The sequence below is a fragment of the Eucyclogobius newberryi genome, unplaced genomic scaffold (assembly GCF_026437365.1).
Source record: "Eucyclogobius newberryi isolate DKJ021-1_F unplaced genomic scaffold, fEucNew1.0.hap1 SCAF_3, whole genome shotgun sequence".
Classification (NCBI taxonomy): Eukaryota; Metazoa; Chordata; class Actinopteri; order Gobiiformes; family Gobiidae; genus Eucyclogobius; species Eucyclogobius newberryi.
Window position 1 is genome coordinate 33166265 of NW_027315945.1, and position 27608 is coordinate 33193872.

Consider the following 27608-nt stretch of genomic DNA (forward strand, 5'->3'; position numbering starts at 1 on the left):
AATCCCTAATATTGATCTAAAATGACTTTGAACAGAAACAGGTCCATTGACTTCAAAACTCTTCATATTGACATTTCACTGACACAAACAGCGGATGATGTGTTTTTATATTTGACAAGTGGCTACGTGACAGGTTAGAACTCTACATGTATCACTTGAAATCTGAATTGTTCTAATTAAGTACAGGGATGTGGGCGGGGATAGGGGGTAGGTGTTTTCTGAGCACACAAGCCTCAGTTGCAGGTCAATACAAGTTGGCATATAACAATATTGACAATTTTGTGTCACTTTATTATGACCGAATAAAAAAAATTGCGATTGACGATCACAAGATTTTCTCAATTTGACGAAAGTTTTAAAATGTGGCTTATAAAAACATTACTACTTTTGTATTATGAATATGTCCCGTATTTAAACAACTATTACGGATTTGTACTTTGTAATATGTAAAACAACAACATTTTTCTGCACAGTCTGGCAATAAATTATACGTTATATGTACATTATACGATACACTTTTCATCGCGATAAACAATGTTGTTGTCAATCGTCCCATATTTACATCAGACGACTCAATCATGCCTGATCAATCAAATCAATAAATCAAAATGCAAATTTAAGTAAACTAATGATGAGGAAACACTGAGGTTATAATCTCAATAAAATGTATTTAGCATAATATGTACCCTTTATATAGCAATAATAATATTTTTTTTAATTGTTTTTTTCTGTATTTTTTAATTTGGAAAATAAAATAAATTAATAATAATACAAATAAATATATTAGTAATAATAATAATAAATAAATGGCAATGACAATACCATTAATGCATAATATCTCGTTTAATAAACCCCAAAACAAATAATTAATTTCTATTTAACTTGTGACCTCTCTATGGTAAAAATAAATACATTAATAATAAAATAATAATAAATTAATAATAATAATAATAATAATAAATGGTAATAATACTAATTAATGCATAATATGTCATTTAATAAACCCAACAACCCATAATTCAGCTCTACATAACTTGTTAGTCATCTCTGTGGTCAAATAAATAAATAATGTAATGAGTCTTCCCCTCCTCCCTCCCTCCGGACTCCCCCAGGTCCACCGTCCCACGTCATTGTCCCTCCTCCCGCAGCGAGCTCGACCCACTCCTCTTCTCCGCCGCCGAAGCAGCAGCAAGAACCAGGCACCGGGAACATGTCTGGCAGCGAGGATGACAGGGACGACTACGGCGCCGCGGACCAGCTCGCGCTCCTCCACGGTAAGCGCCCACTCCGTGACCGCGCGTGCGAAGCTGACACGTTAGCTCGAGCTAGCCAACGGCAACGGCAGTAACGGCGGCGGCGGCGGCGCTCGGCCGCGGCCACGACGATTGTGTGCTTGAGTTGTTGCGGAGAGAACTTGGTCACTTGCTTCACGCGCCTTCCCCGCCTCCGCGACGCTGTTGTTCCGCGCCTTCCCGCACCACGTGTGTGTGCGTGACGCGAGTTGTCAAAGTTTGGAGGGCGGACGACGGCGAAGTTTGACCCGGGATTGTTGTTTTAGGCTTTTTCTCCCCCCCGCGCGTGCAGTGTGTACGCGCGCGCACGCTCCGCACGCGCACGTCCCCTGGCCCGCGCGCACTCTCCTCGCGTGCACGTGCCTCGCCGTGCACTCCCCTCCCTCGCGTGCACGTGCGTGTTTGTGTTAAGCTCCCCTCTCTCTCTCTCTCTCTCTTGCGCACGCTCTCTCTCTGTGAGGATGATGATGGTGGTGGTGTGATGAAGATGGTGGTGGTGTGATGAAGATGGTGGTGGTGTGATGAAGATGGTGGTGGTGTGATGAAGAGGAGGATGTTGTGATGAAGAGGAGGATGTTGTGATGAAGATGGTGGTGGTGTGATGAAGATGAGAATGTTGTGATGAAGATGGTGGTGGTGTGATGAAGATGGTGGTGGTGTGATGAAGATGAGGATGTTGTGATGAAGATGGTGGTGGTGTGATGAAGATGGTGGTGGTGTGATGAAGATGAGGATGTTGTGATGAAGATGGTGGTGTGATGATGAAGATGAGGATGTTGTGATGAAGATGGTGGTGGTGTGATGAAGATGGTGGTGGTGTGATGAAGATGGTGGTGGTGTGATGAAGAGGAGGATGTTGTGATGAAGAGGAGGATGTTGTGATGAAGATGGTGGTGGTGTGATGAAGAGGAGGATGTTGTGATGAAGAGGAGGATGTTGTGATGAAGATGGTGATGGTGTGATGAAGATGAGAATGTTGTGATGAAGATGGTGGTGGTGTGATGAAGATGGTGGTGGTGTGATGAAGATGGTGGTGGTGTGATGAAGATGAGGATGTTGTGATGAAGATGGTGGTGTGATGATGAAGATGAGGATGTTGTGATGAAGATGGTGGTGGTGTGATGAAGATGGTGGTGGTGTGATGAAGAGGAGGATGTTGTGATGAAGATGGTGGTGGTGTGATGAAGATGAGGATGTTGTGATGAAGATGGTGGTGGTGTGATGAAGATGAGGATGTTGTGATGAAGATGGTGGTGTGATGATGAAGATGATGTTGTGTTGCAGACGAGGATGAGCCAGAGGATCCGCCGTGCGATGCAGAAGAAGCGCCCAAGTCCAAAAAGAAGAAGAAAGCCAAGAAGAGCAGCCGCGAGAGCCGGAGCAGCAAGAGACAAAGGCCCGTGAGAGAGGTACAGTGTGTACGAGGGTGACAGGGGCCCGGTGACAGGGGCCCGGTGACAGGGGCAGCACGGTGCACCGGGCAGAGCCACACACTGCTCAAGGTGTCACGGTGTCACTGGAGTCAAAGGTCAACATCAGGAGCACATTTTTAAACACTGAGGTGGAATTACACTCGTGTGATCAGTAATAGAGAAGATTATAGTGTCCCAAATATTGTTATTTTCTACCTTTTGGTCACAAACAAGCTGGAGAATATAAATTTTACCTTTCCATCCATCCATATGTTACCAGGAGTAAAGTAACTAAAATGTACTGAAGCAGCTGGAACCAGGAACGTCCCTCATTCCAAAACAAAAATGATCATATATATGACATCATAACACAAATGATCATATATATGACATCATAACACAAATGATCATATATATGACATCATAACACAAATGATCACATATATGACATCATAACACAAATGATCACATATATGACATTATAACACAAATGATCATATATATGACATCATAACACAAATGATCATATATATGACTTTATAACACAAATGATCATATATATGACATCATAACACAAATGATCATATATATGACATTATAACACAAATGATCATATATATGACATCATAACACAAATGATCATATATATGACATTATAACACAAATGATCATATATATGACATCATAACACAAATGATCACATATATGACATTATAACACAAATGATCATATATATGACATCATAACACAAATGATCACATATATGACATCATAACACAAATGATCATATATATGACTTTATAACACAAATGATCATATATATGACATTATAACACAAATGATCACATATATGACATCATAACACAAATGATCACATATATGACATTATAACACAAATGATCACATATATGACATTATAACACAAATGATCATATATATGACATTATAACACAAATGATCATATGTATGACATTATAACACAAATGATCATATATATGACATTATAACACAAATGATCACATATATGACATCATAACACAAATGATCATATATATGACATTATAACACAAATGATCATATATATGACATTATAACACAAATGATCACATATATGACATCATAACACAAATGATCACATATATGACATTATAACACAAATGATCACATATATGACATTATAACACAAATGATCATATATATGACATCATAACACAAATGATCACATATATGACATTATAACACAAATGATCATATATATGACATCATAACACAAATGATCATATATATGACATCATAACACAAATGATCATATATATGACATCAAACATGATACATGATACTGGCTTAAGAAACTCATCTCACTCCACGAGCGCATTGCAGCCCAAATGAACACACTGCTAAGGGACGGAAGTCGCCCTGAATGACTAACCGAAGGGCGTACGATCCTGATCCTGAAGGATCCCTCAAAGGGCACAGTCCCGTCCAATCGGCCAATCACCTGTCTCTCCACAACGTGGAAGCTCCTGTCGGTTATAATGGCTAAGATAAGTGGACACATGGATCAAAACATGGACACTGCTCAGAAAGGCATCGGCAAAAATACCAGAGGTGGGACTGTAGAACCCGACACACCAACCTGAGCACTGCCTGGATTTATTACAAGAAAGGATACGACTTAATGCCATACACTTGGATCATTGAATGTTTGGCATTGCACAACATAAACGAGGCTCTAAGAGCCTTCATAGGAAACTCCATGAGGACCACCCTTGAGGCCAATGGCAAGACACTTGCGCAAGTGTCCGTCAAATGTGACATATACCAAGGAGATGCACTGTCCCCACCGCTGTTCTGCAGAGGTCTGAACTTCCCCACCGCTGTTCTGCAGAGGTCTGAACCCCCTCACTGCTGTTCTGCATAGGTCTGAACCCCCTCACTGCTGTTCTGCATAGGTCTGAACCCCCTCACTGCTGTTCTGCAGAGGTCTGAACCCCCTCACTGCTGTTCTGCAGAGGTCTGAACCCCCTCACTGCTGTTCTGCATAGGTCTGAACCCCCTCACTGCTGTTCTGCAGAGGTCTGAACCCCCTCACTGCTGTTCTGCAGAGGTCTGAACCCCCTCACTGCTGTTCTGCAGAGGTCTGAACCCCCTCACTGCTGTTCTGCAGAGGTCTGAACCCCCTTACTGCTGTTCTGCAGAGGTCTGAACCCCCCTCACTGCTGTTCTGCAGAGGTCTGAACCCCCTCACTGCTGTTCTCCAAAGGTCTGAACTCCCTCAGCCAAAAAATCAACAAGACAGGCTCTGGATACCGATTCAGGAACAGGGCCACCATCAGTCACCACCTCTACATGGATGACATCAAGCTGTTTGCTAAGAGTGAGCGGGACATAGACTCCCTGATCCACACGCTTCCCGGTCCGATTTATTGATGATATTCCCTTTTCTAAAATGTATTAATAAAAATTACACCGTCCTTGCACTCGAAAATGCCCGTCCACATGTCGAGATACCCCATCCAAAAAACGGGAAGACGGCCTGATACCCTGCATGAATAATCAGTTAGCAAAAGGAGGAGATACAGACCACAGATGTTAAGACACGAAAGCTCCTGACCAGGACGACACTTCCAAGATTCATAAGTACATCAAGGACAAGGGTCCCACAGATGACGTGCTGAATGTCTCAGACACTGGGGAACAGAGGATGATGAGATGCTGGAGGGACCATCATGGGAGGACACGCCCCTACATGGGAGGACACGCCCCTACATAGGAGGACACGCCCCTACATGGGAGGACACGCCCCTACATGGGATGTACCACCTGAACATAACTGAAGTGGCTGATATCACGAAATCTTACCAATGGCTAGAAAGGGCCGGTCTGAAGGACAGAGGCCCTGATCATGGCAGCACAGAGGCCCTGAGCGCCAGATCAATAGAGGCCCAGATCTACCACACCAGACAAGACCCAAGGTGTAGGCTGTGTAAAGGGGCCCCTGAGAAGATCCCGGACATAACTGCAGGGTGCAAGATGCTGGCAGGGACGGCATACATGGAGCACCATCACCAGGAGCTGGCATAGTGTCCAGAAACATCTGAGCAGAGTACGGGCTGGAGACCCCAAGGACAAAGTGGGAAACAAAGTGGAGAACGACCGAGCCAAGGTCCTCTGGGACTTCCAGATAGAGACAGACAAAATGGTAATGGAGAACCAACTGACAAGGGTCAGAGGAAAGCCGTGGTGGTGGATGTTGCAGTACATGGGATGGAAACATCTGGAAAAAGGAACATAAGAAACTAGAGAAATACCAAGGCCTCAGAGAGGAGCTGGAGAAGGCCTGGAGCGTGAAGGTATCAGTGGTTGCCGTAGTGATCAGAGCACTTGGGGCAGTGAAACTAGAGGAGTGGCTTGAGCAGATCCAGAAAAAACATCTCGGTCCAGAAAAGTGCAGGAACAACAGAGATACTGAAGAACCCTCAAGCTCCCAGGGGCCTCTGGTAGAGGACCTGAGCTTGAAGGGGGAGAAATAGAGACCACCCGCAGAGGGTGAGGAAGAGTTTTTATATACATATATATATTCTAACAATATTTTTTTCCTGACAAATAAATGGCTATGTGTTTTCTGTTCCAACACACCTTTTCTTTCATATACAGACTGTATGAGATGTATGACCTTGCACACGTCTTCAGGAGCCCCTCCTGGGGGTCCCGTGCCCACTGTACTAAAGGCCTACTTAGAAATAAATAATGGGTCACACTGTTAATATTTATTTTTATTCTACAGACTAGAATAACATGTGACAAAAACAGAAATGCAGGTGGTTTTCAAAAGTCAAAAGGGTCAAAAGGTCAACATGATCTTTCAGACATGACTAAGAACATTTATAATTCTGTTTCGGTGTAATTACTCAAATTAAATAATGAATTCACAATCTAATTCCCGTGTGCAGATGAACCCCGTCCTCAGTATTTGCTCCGTGATATTCCCGTGTGCAGATGAACCCCGTCCTCAGTATTTGCTCCGTGATATTCCCGTGTGCAGATGAACCCCGTCCTCAGTATTTGCTCCGTGATATTCCCGTGTGCAGATGAACCCCGTCCTCAGTATTTGCTCCGTGATATTCCCGTGTGCAGATGAACCCCGTCCTCAGTATTTGGTCCGTGATATTCCCGTGTGCAGATGAACCCCGTCCTCAGTATTTGCTCCGTGATATTCCTGTGTGCAGATGAACCCCGTCCTCAGTATTTGGTCCGTGATATTCCCGTGTGCAGATGAACCCCGTCCTCAGTATTTGGTCCGTGATATTCCCGTGTGCAGATGAACCCTGTCCTCAGTATTTGGTCCGTGATATTCCCGTGTGCAGATGAACCCCGTCCTCAGTATTTGGTCCGTGATATTCCCGTGTGCAGATGAACCCCGTCCTCAGTATTTGGTCCGTGATATTCCCGTGTGCAGATGAACCCCGTCCTCAGTATTTGCTCCGTGATATTCCCGTGTGCAGATGAACCCTGTCCTCAGTATTTGGTCCGTGATATTCCCGTGTGCAGATGAACCCTGTCCTCAGTATTTGGTCCGTGATATTCCCGTGTGCAGATGAACCCTGTCCTCAGTATTTGCTCCGTGATATTCCCGTGTGCAGATGAACCCTGTCCTCAGTATTTGCTCCGTGATATTCCCGTGTGCAGATGAACCCTGTCCTCAGTATTTGGTCCGTGATATTCCCGTGTGCAGATGAACCCTGTCCTCAGTATTTGGTCCTTGTGCCAGCAGGAGTTGCCCATCAGCTCTCCGGAGCCGCTGATGGAAGCGGAGACGGCAGAAAGAGAGGTCGACGAAAGCATCGTGCGCTCCGAAAGTGAAGGGAGTGATTACGCTCCGGGAAAAAAGAAGAAGAAACGATCGAGCGCCGCCAAAGAAAAGAAAAAGGGCTCCTCCGCAGAGAAGGGAGGGTCCTCAAAAAGCAAACGCAAAGAACCCGAGCCGGAAGAGGAGGACGACGACGATGACGACTGTCAGGTATGAAGATGATTACATGAGGGTTTTTAATGGTTAGCGTACATTTAACGACCACGTAATAAACATTTCCTAGATCTAACGTTAAGTCGGACGATAATGCACCAACATGAGGGCCAGAACAGTTTGACCGTGATGTTTTTGTGTTATTTCATCAAGCACCACAAATATTAGTGATCTTTGGAAAGTGAAGGTTGATGTTGTCCTTCACCCACATGAAATCAAACCTTCTACTGTATTTTCCGGAATATAAGTTGCACCAGCCAAAAAATGCATAATAGAGAAGAAAAAAACATATATAAGTCGCACTGGAGTATGAAATGCAGTTGCAAGTGTGAAAATAACAGATAATATCACATATAAGTCGCTCTGGAGTATAAGTATATAAGTATAAATATAAGTATAAGTCGCACCCCGGCCAAAACTATGAAACTTATAGTCCGGAAAATACGGTAAATGATGAAATAAAGTGAATATGACGTAACCAGTCAGATATGTATGAATAGGCACTTTATTTGTCATTTGTTTAACTGTTCTGGATCATAGGTTTAGTTTTGCTTTGAAAATCGTTAGTTATTATTTTTGATTATATTGAAATGTAACAGTTACTTGAATCGCGCTGAGCAACAAATTCATTCCAAACGCACTTAAACCAACAGCCTAAAAGCTCCACGCAGCTCCTGGAGGCGTGGGGCATGAAGGACATCGACCACGTCTTTACGCAGGAGGACTACAGCTCCATCACCAACTACAAAGTCTTCAGCCAGTTTGTCAGGTTTGTCTGCATTTCAGTTTTTTTTAAAAAGTATTTATTTTTTAACATAAAACAACAAAAGCGAACTCACTACCCAAAGAAAGAGAGAAAGAATGAAAGAAAAATTAATATATATAAAAAATGAATGTATTATTATCATTTTTATTATTATCATCATCTTTATTATTATTTTTAGTAATAGTATTATACATATTTTTTTATAATTATACATGATTTTAAAGGGTTATTTTCCCTGACAGTTTTAAGTCCTCACTCGCAGTCTTCTCGTCTTGATTTACTTCCTGATTTACGCGCCGTCCTCCCACTGTTAAAGACAAGGACGACAGCGCCATCTGCAGTCCGACTTGTTCAGGACATTATCCCGGGTGCGAGTGAGTGGAAAAGCCCCCTCGTCCCGGTTCACAGGGGAACAAACATCAGCGCTGGATTCAGGAGGACATTGAAATCCCAAAGTACTATAAACCGGGACGAGGGGGCCCTTTTTACTCTCACACACCGGAGATACTGTCCCGAAGAGGTCGTCCTGCAGATGGCGCTGTCGTCCTGCCTTTTGTGGTTAAAACGGCTGACAAAACAACACTGATCTCAAAGCGGGGACGCATGAGCGTGAACACAGCCTCGTTATCATTTATTTCTAAGGTTTTGTTAGTCATGTTTTAAAAAGTAGATTAGCGGCTTTGCTCCGGGTTTAGTATTTTATTTATTTATTAAACTTGATTTAACCCGGTAAAACCCCACTGAGATCGAGGCCTCTTGACAAAGGGTGAACTGGGGCAAAGTTTAATATATATAATTATCATTCTCAGCAAATTGGATTTGATAACAAGCAATAATTGCAATAACCATTCAATTTTGATTACTTGTAAAATGGTTAATTGTTTTCTGTTTTGTTTGTTCAGGCCCTTAATCGCTGCTAAAAATCCTAAAATCGCAGTGTCGAAAATGATGACTTTGATGATGGCGAAGTGGAGAGAGTTCAGCACAAACAACCCACTGAAGGTACGTCACCCGAGAACAAAGCGGCGCTAAATGTAGTGGACAGACTTTTTTTTTTTTGCTGGTTAATGAATTCATCTTGTGACCTGATGCTCTGTTTAGTGTTCACACTCACGCCAGAATGAGGGAATAACGTTTTCCATCTTTTGATGCTACAGTGAAAACACAAAGCATTAAAGGAGCTGTACCTGGTGTTTACAGTCTGAAAACTGAACTTGTTCATTTTTAACAATTTGCAGCAGGTATTCCTGTTTCCTTAACCTTTCGAGGAGTTTATAAGAACTAGAATGGAGTTTTCTGATTTGTAAAGGATAAAATTATCTATAACTAAATGCTGGCAGCACACGGCGGTCTCATTTTGACCCGAAGAGCTGCTTTTACTGTACATCTGCTTTATGGCAAAACTACTTTTATTATATTGCATGAAACAATCTGGTACATTTAACCTAAGTTCACTTGTGCAGACAGAGAAGACTTCAGCCTTTGTTCTCATTTTGTTTAATGTAGATGGAGCCAAACATTCACAATATTATAAATGCAACGCAGCAATAACTGTTTTGTTTTTCTCAAGATCTGAAGCTAAAAGATCTTGTGAGATAAAGAAGATTATAGTCACATGAGGAAAATCATTTTTTCCCCAGACAAAAAAGGGCAAACTAACTGAGTTACACCTCCTGAGAAGCTACACTGACAGAAAACACATAATAAAAATAGAATAAATCACAGTTGTGAGGTTAAAACTGTGAACTGGATCATGTATTTATCAAGAATTATGTCAAGAATTATATGCGCTTTGTAAATCTAATGTTTACACTATTATTTAGAGTAATTAAACAGTACTTTTTAAACCTTTCACATCAACTCTACCTTCTTCAATATCTGACACTGTGTTATATTATATTGTTTTTGACAGGGTTGTGCGACTGCGAACGCAGCTCTTGCTACTGCCAATGTGGCCGCAGCCGTGGAGAACATGGTGGCGACAGACGGAGGTCCAGAAGAGGGCTCGGCCTCGTCTCCCGCCCCCGCGCCGGCCCCCCCGGCCCCCCCACCTCTGCGCAAAGCCAAGACCAAAGAGGGAAAAGGTACAGGACGAAGGGAACTGCGGAACATGCACGTCGTTTAATGGCCCTATATTAACCATAGATCACCACTTTATAATAAGATAAGATATTCCTTTATTGTCCACACATGGGGAAATTTCATTGTTGCAACGCAGGTAGATACAGAGGAAAAGGACAGATCATTTATAGGAAGTTTAATAGAAGAACTCTTATAAACAAAACTCTTGTAAATAAAAACTTCTATAGACAAAACCTCTCATTTCTTAATAAGGAATGGAGGGGAAAAATAAAGATAAAAATAAAATAAAAACAGCTAGTGTAAGACAAAATAAAATAATACTAATAATAATGGTCAAATAAACACTCATAATAGGACGCTCTGATATAAACCACCAGCATCCATGTGTAATGTCAGTATGACATCATGAGGTGGGTTTACAGAAAGAGCTCCTCTGTGTTTTTGATGTTCATAGTCCTACATCACTTCATTTTTTTCCCTCCGTTAAGTATAATGCATGGTCTTTGGGCCTGTTTTAATGATCTTCTTAATGAATCTTCACCAATTTGTGAGACATTATTCCGGATCGTTGACTGACAGGGTCACAAAAAATCCATCATAAGCCATTTTTATCCACCATTACATTTGTTACTGCACATGAGCGACAGGTGATATGCAGCGAGTCGTCACGGCCACTCGCTCTCATGCTATGACGTCATATTCCTTTTATACGGACAGAAAAAATAGGAATTTATTTGTCTTTCCTTCTTTCTTTCTTTATTTCTGTCCACTTCTGCGTCAGCTCGAACTGTCTTTCTCCGTCTTCATTTTGCCCCGTACACTGAGAGAACTATATTATGATAGATCCATGCGCTTAGGCACGCGGAAACGTGGGGAAGAACCTGACGCGGCTGCAGGTGAGCGATAGGTGCGTTTTATGATTGATACGTGGCAGGACAAATGATTTATCCACGCCACGAGGAAATATGCTAAAAAATTTGCTGAAAAAAATCGTCCATACCACCTTTAAGTAACATGACGCAGTAAAGCGGGACTATATTCAGTGCAGTTATGCATCTACGTTTGCGTCTCTGCAGCAGACACATGAACACTCGGACAGGAGAATCTTTGTAAATGTAACGTAACTGAATTCCATTAAAATCTTTCAGGTCCGAACGCAAGAAAGAAGTCCAAGTCTAAGGCTCAACAGAAGCCCAAGCCCAAAAAGGTGGCGCCGCTTAAAATCAAACTGGGAGGTCTCAACAGCAAACGGAAACGCTCATCTGTGAGAAGAACGTTATTTTCATTATGATGCTGGAGTTACTGTAACGCGTCGCCTAATTGTTCTGCGTCGTTTTGCCTGGTCAGAGCGATGAAGACGAGCCCGACGCCGAGAGCGATTTGGACGACGGCACGTTCTCCGTTTCCGATGGCTCCAATCGCAGCAGTCGACCCAAAAAGAAGTCCAAGAGCGCAAAGAAAAAGAAGAAAGGTTGGTGGACGCATTTCTGGGATGAACGGCACTTTCGAAAGCTTTTAGATGGATTACAGGCTTATTTTGTGTTTTGTGTGGGGAAAAGAGTCTTATTGCCGTATTTTCCGGAGTATAAGTCGCACCGGAGCCAAAAAATGCATAATAGAGAAGAAAAAAACATATGGTAGTCACACTGGAATATGAAATGCAGTTGCAAGTGTGAAAATAACAAATAATATCACATATAAGTCGCTCCGGAGTATAAGTCGCACCCCGGCCAAAACGATGAAAAAAGGTGTGACTTATTGTCTGGAAAATACGGTATGGATTCAGTGTTGTATATACACAATATGGAGATTATCATTTATGTATATTTAGGCTTTTAGATAGGATTTGAAAACACCCCGTCGGCATTCTCCGGACCACGGCTCGGCAGCCAATCAGAGCCAAGCACACACATTTTGTCGACCAATCAGCGCTCGCAGCATGCAAATTTTCACTTGTAAATTGTAAACTGTAATGGCGGACTATTGTCAAATGCTTCCTGGCCCGATTTAATGATAATATTCCCTTTTTTCCTAAGATTTATTAATAGAATGGCCGTCCCTACACTCGAAAATGCCAGTCCACAATACAGGAAGACGGCCCTCTATCTAAAAGCCTGTGTATATTTCTCCATCGAAAGCTCGTTTCTGTAGTTTGCAAATATGAATAAATGTCCCCTTTTCCCCTCAGTGGAAACAGAAGAAGGCGACGGTTACGAGACGGACCATCAGGACTACTGCGAGGTCTGTCAGCAGGGAGGCGAGATCATCCTGTGTGACACCTGCCCCAGGGCCTACCACATGGTCTGCCTCGACCCCGACATGGAGAAGGCTCCCGAGGGCAAGTGGAGCTGCCCGCACTGCGTGAGTACCGAGGCCGTGTCCAAGAGTCGGCATGCTGAAGTGTTAGTATTCACATGTTTAGCTACATTGTTGTCCTGGTACTTGCAGAATCCCTAAACAGGGTAAATGAAAATAATTTATCTCTGTACCTCATCACAACTTGTTTGTGTCTGTTTTCTTGCTTCACTCACTTCATGGAACGTCTCCTCGGCCCTAACACTGCTCACGTGGACCAGGAGAAGGAGGGGATCCAGTGGGAGGCGCGGGACGACCTGTCTGAGGTGGAGGAGGACGAGGATGTGCAGGAGGAAGGGGCGGAGGAAGAAGACGACCTCCACATAGAGTACTGCCGCATGTGTAAAGATGGAGGAGAGCTGCTCTGCTGCGACACCTGTCCTTCCTCGTACCACATTCACTGCCTCAACCCTCCTCTGCCCGAGATCCCCAACGGAGAGTGGATCTGCCCCCGCTGCAAGGTCAGAGCTCAGCCACAGCTCGACCGCCTATGAATCTGCTCAGACCGACATTATTATTCTTTCCACAGTGTCTACCGCTGAAGGGCAAAGTGCAGAAGGTCCTGACGTGGCGCTGGGGCGATCCTCCCGCTCCGATTCTCGTCCCTCGACCCGACGACTTGGCGACAGACGCCCCCGACCCACCGCCTCTGGTGGGCCGCAGGGAGAGGGAGTTCTTTGTCAAATGGTGTAACTTGTCGTACTGGCACTGCTCCTGGGTCCAGGAGCTCCAGGTGAGGGGTCAGAGGTCGTGTTTGCCTTCATCTTTTGGACGCAGAAAGTGATTGTTGGTCTTTTCTCCTCAGCTGGAGCTCAACTGCCAAGTGATGTTTCGAAACTATCAGAGGAAGACCGACATGGATGAGCCTCCACCCGTGGACTTTGGGGGAGAAGGAGACGACGACAAAAGCACCAAGCGCAAGAACAAAGATCCTCTGTACGCGCGGATGGAGGAGGAGTTCTACCGCTTCGGTGTGAAGATGGAGTGGATGATGATTCACCGCATCCTCAATCACAGGTACGACATACGGAGACTGAAGCCTGCTCAGAGCCGCAGGAGCACTTATGATTAGATCTCATGCTGTGGTTGTTTCCTTGGGCAAAACACTTCCCCACTTTTCCTCCAGTGTCTGATAAAGTGAGGTGTGAAAGTGTGTGGGATTGTGAGTTCCAATGTACAGTCTGTTTTGTATTAATAATTGTCAATCTTTTTTTATTCAGTTGTTGATAGAATCACTTGTTAATGGCTCTTTTTTGTGATTTGTTTTTGTTCAGTGTTGACAAGAAAAACAATGTCCATTACATGATCAAATGGAGAGACTTGCCCTGTGACCAGTCGACCTGGGAAAATGAAGACATGGACATCCCGGACTTTGACTCCTTCAAACAAACATACTGGAACCACAGGTATGGAGTTGTTGCAAATTGTATTTTATTTATTTTATTTATCTTATTTATCTTATTTATCTTATTTATCTTATTTTATTTTATTTTGTTATTAATTGTTTTTATTAAAATTTGAAATGTCATTATTATTGTCTTCCAGGGAGTTGATGATGGGCGACGAGGGCCGACCAGGCAAGAAGCTCAAGAAGCAAATCAAAGTGAAAAAACTAGAGCGGCCTCCAGCAAATCCAGTTGTGGACGTATGTTTTTTAAATCATTTTCCCAAAATAAGTGTAACAGTACCATATTTTCCGGACTATAAGTCGCACCGGCGTATAAGTCGCACCAGCCGTAAAATGCAGTGTGAAAGTGTGAAGTGTGAAAATAACAAATAATATCACATATAAGTTGCTCCGGAATATAAGTATATAAGTATAAGTTGCACCCCGGCCAAAACTATGAAAAAAGGTGCAACTTATAGTCCAGAAAATACGGTAATGTGCAGTAATGTTGCAGTCTGAAGTTCAAGTACATTAATATACACATATTGTAAAACAGCCAGAGCGTACCAAAGTGCTGATGTGAGATTAAACATTGTCTTTGCCTTATCAGCCCACCATCAAGTTCGACCGCCAGCCCGAGTACCTGGACTGCATGGGGGGGACCCTGCACCCGTACCAGCTCGAGGGCCTCAACTGGCTCCGCTTTTCCTGGGCTCAAGCCACAGACACGATCCTGGCTGACGAGATGGGGCTCGGGAAGACCGTCCAGACCGCCGTCTTTCTGTACTCGCTCTACAAAGAGGTACGAGCGAGGGGAAGTGCACGCCGCGGGCCTCGGGAACTCTTTTGTTTACTGACAAGAGTTATTTTGGAAGAACTCATCCCAGGAACAGGAATTCAGCTGTTTTTTTTGTATTTGAAAGAAGTTGGCCCTATTGTATCTTGATAACGATATTTTATAGTGAATGTGTGAGTCAGAAATGAGCTAAAATGTGCCTGTAAATGATTCGGTTTGAGGTTCATTATTTCACAGAACACGGATGGACCACAAAAGTGCAGAAATATCACTTTATATTCTTGTTTGGGAGATTGCGCACAAAGTTTCTGTCTCTTTTAGCTCATTTTGAATACAGACAATACTCAATATTCTAATTTTGCATATCGTCAAATCAACTATTGCAATAATAATAAGCTCTAATATCAGCGTGTGTGAGAATACATATATCATTGGATCAGTAGAGGTGGGCAATACACAGACATTTGGATTATATAGTGAAGGTTGTTGTGACGATATGCACAATTTGAACATCAAGTTTATTATTTATAGTAAAAAAAAAGCTGCAAAAAGAGTGTAAAGTGACATTACTGCACTTTTGGGATTCATTTTACAGACATTTCACACTTAAACCTCAACTAACCAAGTGTAAAGACATGCTTTAACACATTTCTGAACTATCGTCTGAATATATCGGGATGCTTCAGAAAATAGTCATCAGCGATCATTGTTTTCTTTTGACATATCTTTGTTCCGTCCAGGGTCACTCCAAAGGTCCGTTCCTGGTCAGCGCTCCTCTCTCCACCATCATAAACTGGGAGAGGGAGTTCGAGTTGTGGGCTCCGGACATGTACGTGGTGACTTATGTCGGCGACAAAGACAGCCGAGCCGTCATCCGGGAAAACGAGTTCTCCTTCGAAGGGAACGCCATCAGGGGAGGCAAGAAGGCTTCCAAAATGAAGGTGAACAACCTCGTGGCCGGAAGAGTTCACGCGCACACGTTATTTTGTGTTTGAATTGAATCTTTTATCCCTTCTTCTCGCGTAACAGAAAGACTCACAGGTGAAGTTCCATGTCCTCCTGACGTCGTATGAGCTGATCACCATCGACCAGGCCGTTCTGGGTTCGATTGAATGGGCGTGTCTGGTGGTGGACGAGGCGCACAGACTGAAAAACAACCAGTCCAAGGTAAAACCATGGCTTTTTCTGCATGTTTTAGTGTTCTTTTGGGTTTTTAGTCGTTTAGAACTATACTGTCCATGGTTTAGTCTCATTTTAGACCTGGTTTAGTCTCATTTTTGACCTGCTTTAGTCTCATTTTAGACCTTGTTTAGTCTCATTTTAGACCTGGTTTAGTCTCATTTTAGACCTGCTTTTGTCTCATTTTAGACCTGCTTCTGTCTCATTTTAGACCTGCTTTAGTCTCATTTTAGACCTGCTTTAGTTTTATTTTAGACCTGCTTTAGTCTCATTTTAGACCTGGTTTAGTCTCATTTTAGACCTCGTTTAGTTTAATTATAGGCCTGGTTTAGTCTCATTTTAGATCTAATTTAGGTCTTATTTTAGACCTGGTTTAGTCTCATTATAGACCTGGTTTAGTCTCATTATAGACCCGGTTTAGGTCTCATTTTAGACCCGGTTTAGGTCTCATTTTAGACCTGGTTTTGCCCTGGTTTAAGAGTGTTAAAGTCCGTGTTCAGCTCTGATGGGACTCTGTAATAATTCTGTAATAGAGTACACTTTTTAACGGTAAAAGACGACCACTAAATGTCCAGATTTACACTTCCACGTTTCTCTGGCAGTTTTTCCGAGTGTTGAACAACTACCCGCTCCAACACAAGCTGCTGCTGACGGGAACGCCGCTGCAGAACAACCTGGAGGAGCTCTTCCACCTGCTCAACTTCCTGACTCCGGAGAGATTCAAGTCAGTCTCCGCCCTCCTCCCCCCCCGACCACGCCCCCTCATGCGCTCCCACCATCACCTTCACCTTCTATTCCCCCGTGTCTCCGCAGCAACCTGGAGGGCTTCCTGGAGGAGTTCGCCGACATCGCCAAGGAGGACCAGATCAAGAAGCTCCACGACATGCTGGGCCCGCACATGCTCCGGAGGCTGAAGGCCGACGTCTTCAAGCACATGCCGTCCAAAACCGAGCTGATCGTGCGGGTGGAGCTCAGTCCCATGCAGAAGTGAGAACGGCGCCATCTGCGTCTGATTAGCAGCGCCGCAACAAGTAGAAATGCCAGTGAAAATGGTCTCGTGGCAGCAGTTTAACAGGATTTTACTTATGCCGTGACTGCACTGGGATCTTTAATATTATGCATGATTTTCTACTCATTTGTTTAATGATATACGGGTATTTTTACATATTTCAACTTGGAATGTCAAGATTATTAGAGTAATCGATACTTGTGATTATTCCAGTCACAATGTAATAATAAGAACCAAAATAATAATAATCATGACAATTTTAGTTGCAAAATTAAGCATTTTTTGTTCATTATACAGGCCAGAAATAGACCTAAATGTAAAGAACTTTTTTATCCGGCTGTTATTGTCACATTTAACTTTATTTTCTCTTTCGGAAAGTAACTTTTTATAAAGTTTGAGGAACAGTAACATGTCAGACCACGGGAATGAAAGAAAATTAAAGATTTCACTGCTATCACAGTCTCAGTAATAATCGAGAATAATCGTTAAATTGAGATGTTTTTTCTCACAATAATCGTTACATTTTATATCGCGACATCCCAAATTTAAATGAATTCAACATAAATGACTTTACTTTCTCCAAATAAGCAACAAAAATACAGCATTTCCACCATTTATTCAAGAGAAATATACAAAATAATCTCAACCATTGAAGTTTATTTCTCCTTTCAGACCAATTCAATCCATAAAAACTTTATTCCACGCTCAAAACGGGCACGACAATTAAACTCAACGCCGTTTTTCCTCTTTCTTCTGTTTAGAAAATACTACAAGTTCATCCTCACGCGTAACTTTGAGGCACTGAACACTCGCGGCGGAGGAAACCAGGTGTCTCTCCTCAACGTTGTGATGGACCTGAAGAAGTGCTGCAATCACCCGTACCTCTTCCCCACCGCCGCCATCGTAAGTGTCGCCCTCGTTTTACGCCCGCACGCCCACATTATTTCCCCGTCTTTTACTTTTTACGGGCACACGCGTTATGATATCGAGTATATCTGCAAAAAGGGCTGATCGGGAACAGGAACTGGCATTCAGGACAGGGCGATGTTGACAAAAACAAAGGAATATCTCACTGTTTATTGTAGTATTCAAATTATATATGCGAAATGTGTTTAAACGTGTCTTTAAAAGTGTTTGTTGAGGTTTAATTACGAGACAAATGTGAAATGTTGGTAAATTTGATCACAATGGGGCAGAAATATTTTAGTTTACCACATAATTTCTTTCAATGTTCAAATTTAGCATATTTTCAAAACAGCATTCGCAAAATAATCTAAATTTTGATATATTGTTTGCCTTTATTTGCAATATAAACTAGTGAAAAAGGTAATATTTCTGCACTTAAGTGTCCAATTCTACAGTTCATTTTTGTGCCATTCAAGACATTTACAGCTACTTTTGGCATATTTCTGATGGATTTGTATTTGATTTTCGTTCTTGGCATGATATTTGTGAGCCTCTTGATGTATTAAAACTCTACAGGAGGCGGCACGACTCCCAAACGGCATGTACGAAGGGAACGCGCTGACCAAGTCGTCGGGAAAGCTGCTGCTCCTCCAGAAGATGATGAGGAAGTTGAAAGACGGCGGCCACAGGGTGCTGGTCTTCTCCCAGATGACCAAAATGCTGGACCTGCTGGAGGACTTCCTGGAGAACGAGGGCTACAAGTACGAGCGGATCGATGGAGGAGTCAACGGAAACATGCGGCAAGAAGCCATCGACCGCTTCAACGGTGAGACGCGTTTATTCGCCCGCAGTTTGAATCAGTCAGAATGAGTCCAACCTGTGTTTCTTTTGTGCATTGAGTGTTTTTAAATACATTAAGTAAGCAAATAAAGGTTGAGATACAGCGACTGGAGGCTTTTAGAAGGAGAATATTTATGAATAAAGTGCATTATATGTCAAATTATTGGTCATCTGAATTAGTTTGTTATTTTTTGACAGCTTGAGTCAAAAATGCCAGTCTTTGGTCTAAAACGGTCTTATTGTTTGTGTTTTAGAGCAGGCTTTTAGATGACAAGGCGAAATACGAGTAGCTTCGGCATTCTCCAGACCACAGCTTGGCAGCCAATCAGAGCCAAGCACACAAATGTTGTCGACCAATCAGCGCTCAGCATTCAAATTTTCACTTGTAAACAGTAAACTGTAATGGCGGACTATTCTCTTTTTTTCTATGATTTATTAATTAAATCGTCGTCCCTGCACTCGAAAATGCCCGTCCACATTTTAAAATACCCTGTCCAAAATACGGAAGACGGGTCTCTATCTAAAAGTCTGTTTTAGAGTCTGTGTCGTCCAGATTACAAAGTATTAAAATATGCGACTACAACCATGTTTTTTTTATCGATGCCGTGCTAGAATGATTTCTAATTGGATGAAGACGGCGTGCAGCGATCTGATTTTGGTCACAGAGTTCTGCACTATTTAAACTGAATTTAATCATTTATAGAAAACAAATAAAAGTTGGGTTATGCAGCTTTTACTCTCTAAATTCTGTCGACTTTTCTTTTCTTCACAGAATTTCTGTTCTGTTGTCAACTGATTTAAACTGGTGGCGATTAGTAAACTAACACCGATAATCCGTACTGGTTTCCGTACATTGAAGTTAAATGCTTTGCCCCACAGCTCCCGGTGCGCTGCAGTTCGCCTTTCTTCTCTCCACTCGAGCCGGCGGTTTAGGGATCAACTTGGCCTCGGCCGACACCGTCATCATCTACGACTCGGACTGGAATCCACACAACGACATACAGGTCTGTAGCACTGACATACAGGTCTGTAGCACTGACATACAGGTCTGTAACACTGACATACAGGTCTGTAACACTGACATACAGGTCTGTAGCACTGACATACAGGTCTGCAACACTGACATACAGGTCTGTAACACTGACATACAGGTCTGTAACACTGACATACAGGTCTGTAACACTGACATACAGGTCTGCAACACTGACATACAGGTCTGTAACACTGACATACAGGTCTGTAACACTGACATACAGGTCTGCAACACTGACATACAGGTCTGCAACACTGACATACAGGTCTGCAACACTGACATACAGGTCTGCAACACTGACATACATACAGGTCTGTAACACTGACATACAGGTCTGTAACACTGACATACAGGTCTGCAACACTGACATACAGGTCTGCAACACTGACATACAGGTCTGTAACACTGACATACAGGTCTGTAACACTGACATACAGGTCTGCAACACTGACATACAGGTCTGTAACACTGACATACAGGTCTGTAACACTGACATACAGGTCTGCAACACTGACATACAGGTCTGCAACACTGACATACAGGTCTGTAACACTGACATACAGGTCTGTAACACTGACATACATACCGGTCTGCAACACTGACATACAGGTCTGTAACACTGACATACAGGTCTGTAGCACTGACATACAGGTCTGTAGCACTGACATACAGGTCTGTAACACTGACATACAGGTCTGTAACACTGACATACATACCGGTCTGTAACACTGACATACAGGTCTGTAACACTGACATACAGGTCTGCAACACTGACATACAGGTCTGTAACATTTTCACAACAACATACAGGTCTGTAACACTGACATACAGGTCTGTAACACTGACATACAGGTCTGTAACACTGACATACAGGTCTGTAACACTTTCACACTGACATACAGGTCTGTAACTTTCACAACAACATACAGGTCTGTAACACGGACATACAGGTCTGTAACACTTTCACACTGACTTACAGGTCTGTAACACTGACATACAGGTCTGTAACACTGACATACAGGTCTGTAACACTGACATACAGGTCTGCAACACTGACATACAGGTCTGTAACACTTTCACACCGACTTACAGGTCTGTAACACTGACATACAGGTCTGTAACACTGACTTACAGGTCTGTAACACTGATATACAGGTCTGTAACACTGATATACAGGTCTGTAACACTGACTTACAGGTCTGTAACACTTTCATAATCGTATGGATCAAGATTATTGGTTTAATCGATAATTGTTAGAAAATGATCATCGTGACCATTTTAGAAGTCTTTTTTTATTCACTCTGTAGTTGAAAAACATACTTTTAAATGTTCATCTGGCTGTTTTTTTGTCACTTTAACTTCAGTTTGTGGCTTTACGATAACGATGTTTCGAAATAGAATATCGCATTCGCGATTCGATTTCGAGAAGATTCAGTTTCCACAGCTTTGCTCAAAATGTGTCTTAAAACATTGACAGGGGCACATTTAGTCCTCTGCAAAGGACATGGTCTGCAGCCTTCTGGACCGCTCCATTTGTCGTTTCCGTTGATATTAACGTCTGGTGTTCTCTTTCCCGCAGGCTTTCAGCAGAGCTCATCGCATCGGGCAGAACAGGAAGGTCATGATCTATCGCTTCGTCACCAAAGCGTCTGTGGAGGAGAGAATAACGCAGGTTTGTCATTGTTTAAATACTAATCCGGAGCAGCAAATCCAAGAGAACGTACGTGACAAATGCGAAATGTCTGTTAAAAAGTAGAAGCTGGTCTCGTCAAAAGCCCTGTATTGTTTTGTTATTCGTTCAGAAGTTAAAAAACACTCACGTTTCTGTTGTGTGATTGTTAGGTGGCCAAAAAGAAGATGATGCTCACTCACCTCGTGGTCAGACCCGGCATCGGCACCAAAACGGGCTCCATGTCCAAACAGGAACTGGACGACATCCTCAAGTTTGGCACGGAAGAGTTGTTCAAGGACGACTTCACAGAAGGTGATTACGCTGCGTTACGTTTATCTCAGTCTAATTAAACATCTAAACATGTATAATAACTCGCCAACTGACAAAATATTTCAGACTTTGCATTATTTTATTTGCTTTTTTTGGAGCGGCGCGTCAAAATTTACTGTGAAGTTATTTCTCCTCAAATCTACCCAATCTCTCTGCGTCTTTTTGTAATTAAATCATCTATGTTTTTTATTCAAAACTGTGCATCTTACATGATTAAATGTATGCGTCAATTCACTTCTTTCTCTAAAATGTATATACCATATTTTCCGAACTTTTTTCATAGTTTTGGCCGGGATGTGACTTATACTTATATTTATACTATATACTTATACTCCAGACCGACTTATATGTGATAATATTTGTTATTTTCACACTTGCAACTGCATTTCATACTCCACTGCGACTTATATGTGTTTCTTTCTTCTCTATTATGCATTTTTTTACCCCGGAAAATACGGTATTTTTGTCTTGCTGGGCGATAATATCTAAAATAATCATCAAAAATTCTATCCTCTTATTAATCCATCCAGATTTTCAATGTTATCTTGATTCGTCTTATTAAAACAAATAGAAATTACACTTTTGAATGGGTTAGGATTTATTTACTTTACTACACAGTGCCTTCGGATGCTTTAATTTTCACTTCCTTTGACATTTTCTGATTTATTTTGCTGTTTTTTCCCCCACTACTAAGTAAAAAATGTCCTTTAATACGTATTTCTTGAATGTAAACGAGACATATATTTAATCGCTGCCATTTCACACACAAAATATGTCTTAATTTAACCTTTAAAAGTCTGAAATCTGCTCCAAATCACACACTTTTCGCCATGGACCTCGAGATCAAAACGATAATACAAAGCGGATCATTGACTGTCTCATTTTGTTTCCTTCGTTCTTTCCGGTTAAGACGGGAATAAGCGGTCTAAACGGGCCTTTCTCACAGGAGACAGCAAGGAGGACGACAGCAGCGTGATCCACTACGACGACCACGCCATCGACCGCCTGCTCGACCGCAACCAGGACGCCACGGACGACACGGAGCTGGCCAGCATGAACGAGTACCTCAGCTCCTTCAAAGTGGCGCAATACGTGGTCAAAGACGAGGAGGACGAGGTGGGCGCCGCAAACGAACGCAGACATACAGAATGGATCAGACGCAGGCTCGATCGCAGTCACAGCGGATGTAAAACTCCCATAATCCCCCTGCACGTGATCCAGAATAATCGCGATAAATGATTATTGTCGTATTTTGATCATAGCTGTCTGTATTATACAGACTCTAAAACGTGTACGAAAATACCTTTTTATAACAAAGACAGTGGAATCAAAGTATCTACTCGTCAATAATACGCTTTATTCGTAAACGTGCTCTTTCTAGAAACATCCAGTCATCTATGACAGATTTTTACGATTTTCTAATTTTGACTTTATTTAGTGTAATTATACCTGTTACCTGCTACGTATACATTATAGTTTTACACCAATCGAGCAGCTATTTGTGGAGAAAACATTTAAAAAATCTGTAGAAAATGACAGGACAGTGACATCACACCAGGATATGCATTTCAGTCAAAGTTTATATATGATTTGCACAAAGAAGCAACTTTTTTGACTCTCTAAACATTAATTAATTTAACAAAATAAAGTCGCTCTCATATATTTTTATTTGTCAAATAAATAAATCAATATTTTTTTGTTTTTGCCCAGTGTTTGCTGGGTAATTTCCGAGTGTGATGTCATCGACTACAAACAGGAAGTGAACAATTTGCTATTCTGTGATAACATTTTTATAATTTTTAGCTAAATTAAAAATATATTTATCTTAACTGCATTTTAGTTTTATGAGTCAAACCTGTCAGAGGCACTTTAATGTACAATAGAAATATTTGTTCGATCCCCAACTAGGACCGGTATTTTTCAGAGCCCGGTTGAAGGAGACAGAACCAATAACAACAACGTAAAATGTGTATAAACCAATCTATAACTTTTAAAATAGCGTAGTAATTGGCTCTATATTTTCATGGTAAAACACACATAGAATACAGACTATAAAACAAAATGAATTCCCCTGGACTCGTCGACCACTGAAATAATAGCTGCATGTTATGTCTAAACATTACCTTTACATTACATTTTCTTTTATATTTGCACATTTTACCGACAATATTCTACAACTACATTTATTCAAATATTCAAGACGCCGGCTGATGAATGGGGCTGTAAAATAATCTCACTGCAGGAGAGAGCTCACTATTTGATATTTATATGTGATATATTTGGGAGGTGGAATGTATTTACCGTATTTTCCGGACTATAAGTCGCACCGGACTATAAGTCGCACCAGCCAAAAAATGCATAACAGAGAAGAAAAAAACATATATAAGTCACACTGAAGTGTGAAATAAGGTTGCAAGTGTGAAAATAATATCACATATAAGTCGCTCCGGAGTATAAGTATAAGTTGCACCCCGGCAAAACTATGAAAAAAGGTGCGTCTTATAGTCCGGAAAATACTGTATGTAATGTATTTGTTGTCTGAAAACTTGCCTTGACTCGCGGCGTCTAAAGGCATTCTTCAGTCCAGCGAAAACACGACCAAATCAGCTCTTTTTAGTAAGAAAAGTCGTTATATTATGTTGTGAAAATGTCCATAGTACCACCTGATTCTTTAAAGTTGTCAGTGGCGCTGGCTTTCTTAAATGGCAAGCGCTTTATCAGCGCGACGCCGGCGATGTCCCAAACCTGTGCCGCTCTCGTCCCGCAGGAGGAGGAGGTGGAGCGCGAGGTGATCAAGCAGGAGGAGAGCGTGGACCCGGACTACTGGGAGAAGCTGCTGCGCCACCACTATGAGCAGCAGCAGGAGGACCTGGCTCGTAACCTGGGCAAAGGCAAGCGCACCCGAAAGCCGGTCAACTACAACGACGGCTCGCAGGAGGACCGAGGTATACGACAGGGTACAGAGCAACACGGCCATTACTATTCTCTGTGTGTGCGTGACGTTTGCAGGGGAAGCGCGCCGACACGGGCTGCGGGGGGGCGGGGGCGGGGTCGAAAACGGCGCCACGAGCGGAACCGTGTCGATGCGCTTCTCTTTTGTGATGCAAATTCAAATGCATAAAGTGTTATTAATACAGTTCTGTTTCCATGCCGCCGCGCCAGTTATTTCAGGTAAACACATTTCTTCTTCTTCTTATGTTGCATGTTGGTGTTTTTGTCAGTATTTTATTTTTATTTTTTTTGGGTAGTTTTGTTTTTGTGTAATCAAACTCGTAAATTATTTAATTTTTTTTCTTTTTAATTTATTTTGTACTGTATTTATGATTGAAAATAGAACCAATTGAGTCTAAATTATTGGGAAATTTAGATTATTAAAGTCAAAATATAATACCGTATTTTCCGCACTATAAGACGCATTAGCAAAATAAAATGTGTAAAAAAAAAAATCGCTGTGAGGTCAGTAAGTACGACCAAAATGAATCCATAAATAAGGCGCACTGTTGTTTTTTGAGAAAATTAAAGGATTTTAAGTGCGCCTTATAGTGCGGAAAATACGGTAAATGATAATTGTGATATATATATATATATATATTTTTTAAGCAAAATTAAGTGCACAAAATAGACAAAAGTACTTTTTATCTGGCGTTTTTTAGTCTAATCACTTTTATTTATTTATTTTATTCAGAAAGTGACGCGTTAGACAACAGGAAGTAATTCAAATAAAATATTTCACTGTCGAGAATAATCCTTAAATCATGTTTTTTTCCTCACAACAATCATAACACTAAAATTTGATATCGTTTAACCCCTAGTTTATTATGTATTTTAACTTTTGCCTTGTGGTTTTGTACTTGATTTGAGTGTTTTTAATTGATTCTGCTGTTCTGTGTGCGCATGTCACAGTGATTCAGTTGTGTTTGATTTCGTTCGTCTGACGTGCATTTCCCGTTACATTTTCTCACGTCTGTTGCTTTCGTCCCGTTCAGATTGGCAAGAGGATCAGTCCGATAATCAGTCCGATTACTCCGTGGCCTCGGAGGAAGGAGACGAGGACTTCGACGAGCGCACAGAAGGTAAACGCTCCGCCCTGTCTGAGCCCGACGCCGTTTCTGCCCTGTTCTGTCGGCCTTCACCTGAAAGACGAGCGCTGGGGCATTTGGCAACAGAAATCATCATGTTCTTCTTAGATTAAACGTCCTTATCATTGATGTACACGTTAGCACTTTGTGGCTTTATATCTTCAAATCAAAATTACTTTATTGATCCGATAGAGCTTCATTTGCAGACAGCGCACGTCCGTCCTTAACGTCCATCAAATACAGAAGAGGTAACTGGAAGAATCTGCAGCTTCACAGTGATTGGCTGGATCCTCCTGTCACTCACGTATTACCTGACGGAGGCTGAACAATAGGGCGTGTCTGTGTTTGAGAATAGAGCTGCGTTTAACCCAAAAAACACGTCCTCAGGATCAGAGCACGGTTTGATTTCATATGATGGCCCCGCCTCTTGTGTCATCAAATCTGATTCAACAAACGTCTTAAATATGTTACATCTTTGTCAAAAGTGCTGCAGCGTGAAAAGACTGATTTAAGTCAAGGCAAAACCCTCTAGTCACGCTTCCTAACGCCTGAACCCTGATCCCTAACAACCCCTAACCCTAAAGCCTAACCACTAACCCTAATCCCTCACCCCTAAGCCTAACCCAGGGGTGGGCTCTAAGGGCCATATTCGAATGATTAAATATCACTTTTCTGTAAAATATAGGCTATTGAATCTATTATTTAACTAATTTCATGTCCTCTTTATTAAGGATACAAGTGCAGACAGATGTTACAGACAGTTAAAAAATAGAAACTAAAATCTTTCTTGGGGCCGGATTAAGACATGCTGAGGGCCACATCTTGCCCCCGGGGCCACAAATGCCCAGGTCTGGCCTAAGGGCAAAAAAAATAAAACAATTTTTAATTATTTTTTTTTTAATTACTTGCCATGTTTGGCGGGCCGGATTATAAAGACAAACGGGCCGTGTAGTTTGCCCATGTCTGCCCTAACCCCTAATCCAGGGGTGGGCAATTATTTTCCTCCGAGGGCCATATTCGAATCCAGGCAAGTAGCGGAGGGCCGGCCCGCGATCATTGGTGTGAAAAAAAAATCCCAAAAATTAAATATCAAATAAAATATCACTTTTCTGTCAAATATAGGCTATTGAATCTATTATTGAATTCATTTCACGTCATATTTATTAAGGATACAAGTGCAGTCAGAAATAAAAAATATTGCTTGGCATGTTTGGCGGGCTGAATTATAAAGACAAACAGGCCACATGTGGCCCGCGGGCTGCAGTTTGCCCACCCCTGCCCTAAACCCTAGCTCCTAGCCCCTAAACCCTAGCCCCTTGCCCCTAAATCCTTGCCCCTAAACCCTAAACCCTAAATCCTTGCCAATAAACACTAAACCCTAAGCTATACGATGATGTCTATATAACATTGTATTTCGAGCTCTTCACAGCTTGTTGCCGTTGTCCTT

The 27608-nt window shown here is 42.1% G+C and overlaps 1 protein-coding gene across 1 annotated transcript in view; it reads left to right on the forward strand.

Annotated features, from left to right (window-relative positions):
* Positions 1-1123: 1123 nt before the first annotated feature.
* The window catches only part of chd4b (chromodomain helicase DNA binding protein 4b), a 40346-nt gene continuing 13861 nt past the window's right edge, over positions 1124-27608 (forward strand). The window contains exons 1-27 of the mRNA XM_072460965.1: positions 1124-1274; positions 2577-2701; positions 7479-7724; positions 8381-8496; positions 9396-9495; positions 10406-10577; positions 11724-11839; positions 11923-12046; positions 12764-12936; positions 13152-13391; positions 13460-13663; positions 13736-13947; positions 14205-14336; positions 14476-14575; positions 14928-15119; positions 15854-16054; positions 16143-16280; positions 16895-17016; positions 17106-17279; positions 18063-18204; positions 18784-19033; positions 19927-20051; positions 21660-21752; positions 21923-22064; positions 23029-23198; positions 24850-25027; positions 26069-26155. Coding sequence (XP_072317066.1) covers positions 1211-1274; positions 2577-2701; positions 7479-7724; positions 8381-8496; positions 9396-9495; positions 10406-10577; positions 11724-11839; positions 11923-12046; positions 12764-12936; positions 13152-13391; positions 13460-13663; positions 13736-13947; positions 14205-14336; positions 14476-14575; positions 14928-15119; positions 15854-16054; positions 16143-16280; positions 16895-17016; positions 17106-17279; positions 18063-18204; positions 18784-19033; positions 19927-20051; positions 21660-21752; positions 21923-22064; positions 23029-23198; positions 24850-25027; positions 26069-26155 — 4138 coding nt within the window. The 5' untranslated portion in view covers positions 1124-1210. The remainder of the gene's footprint in view (positions 1275-2576; positions 2702-7478; positions 7725-8380; positions 8497-9395; positions 9496-10405; positions 10578-11723; positions 11840-11922; positions 12047-12763; positions 12937-13151; positions 13392-13459; positions 13664-13735; positions 13948-14204; positions 14337-14475; positions 14576-14927; positions 15120-15853; positions 16055-16142; positions 16281-16894; positions 17017-17105; positions 17280-18062; positions 18205-18783; positions 19034-19926; positions 20052-21659; positions 21753-21922; positions 22065-23028; positions 23199-24849; positions 25028-26068; positions 26156-27608) is intronic.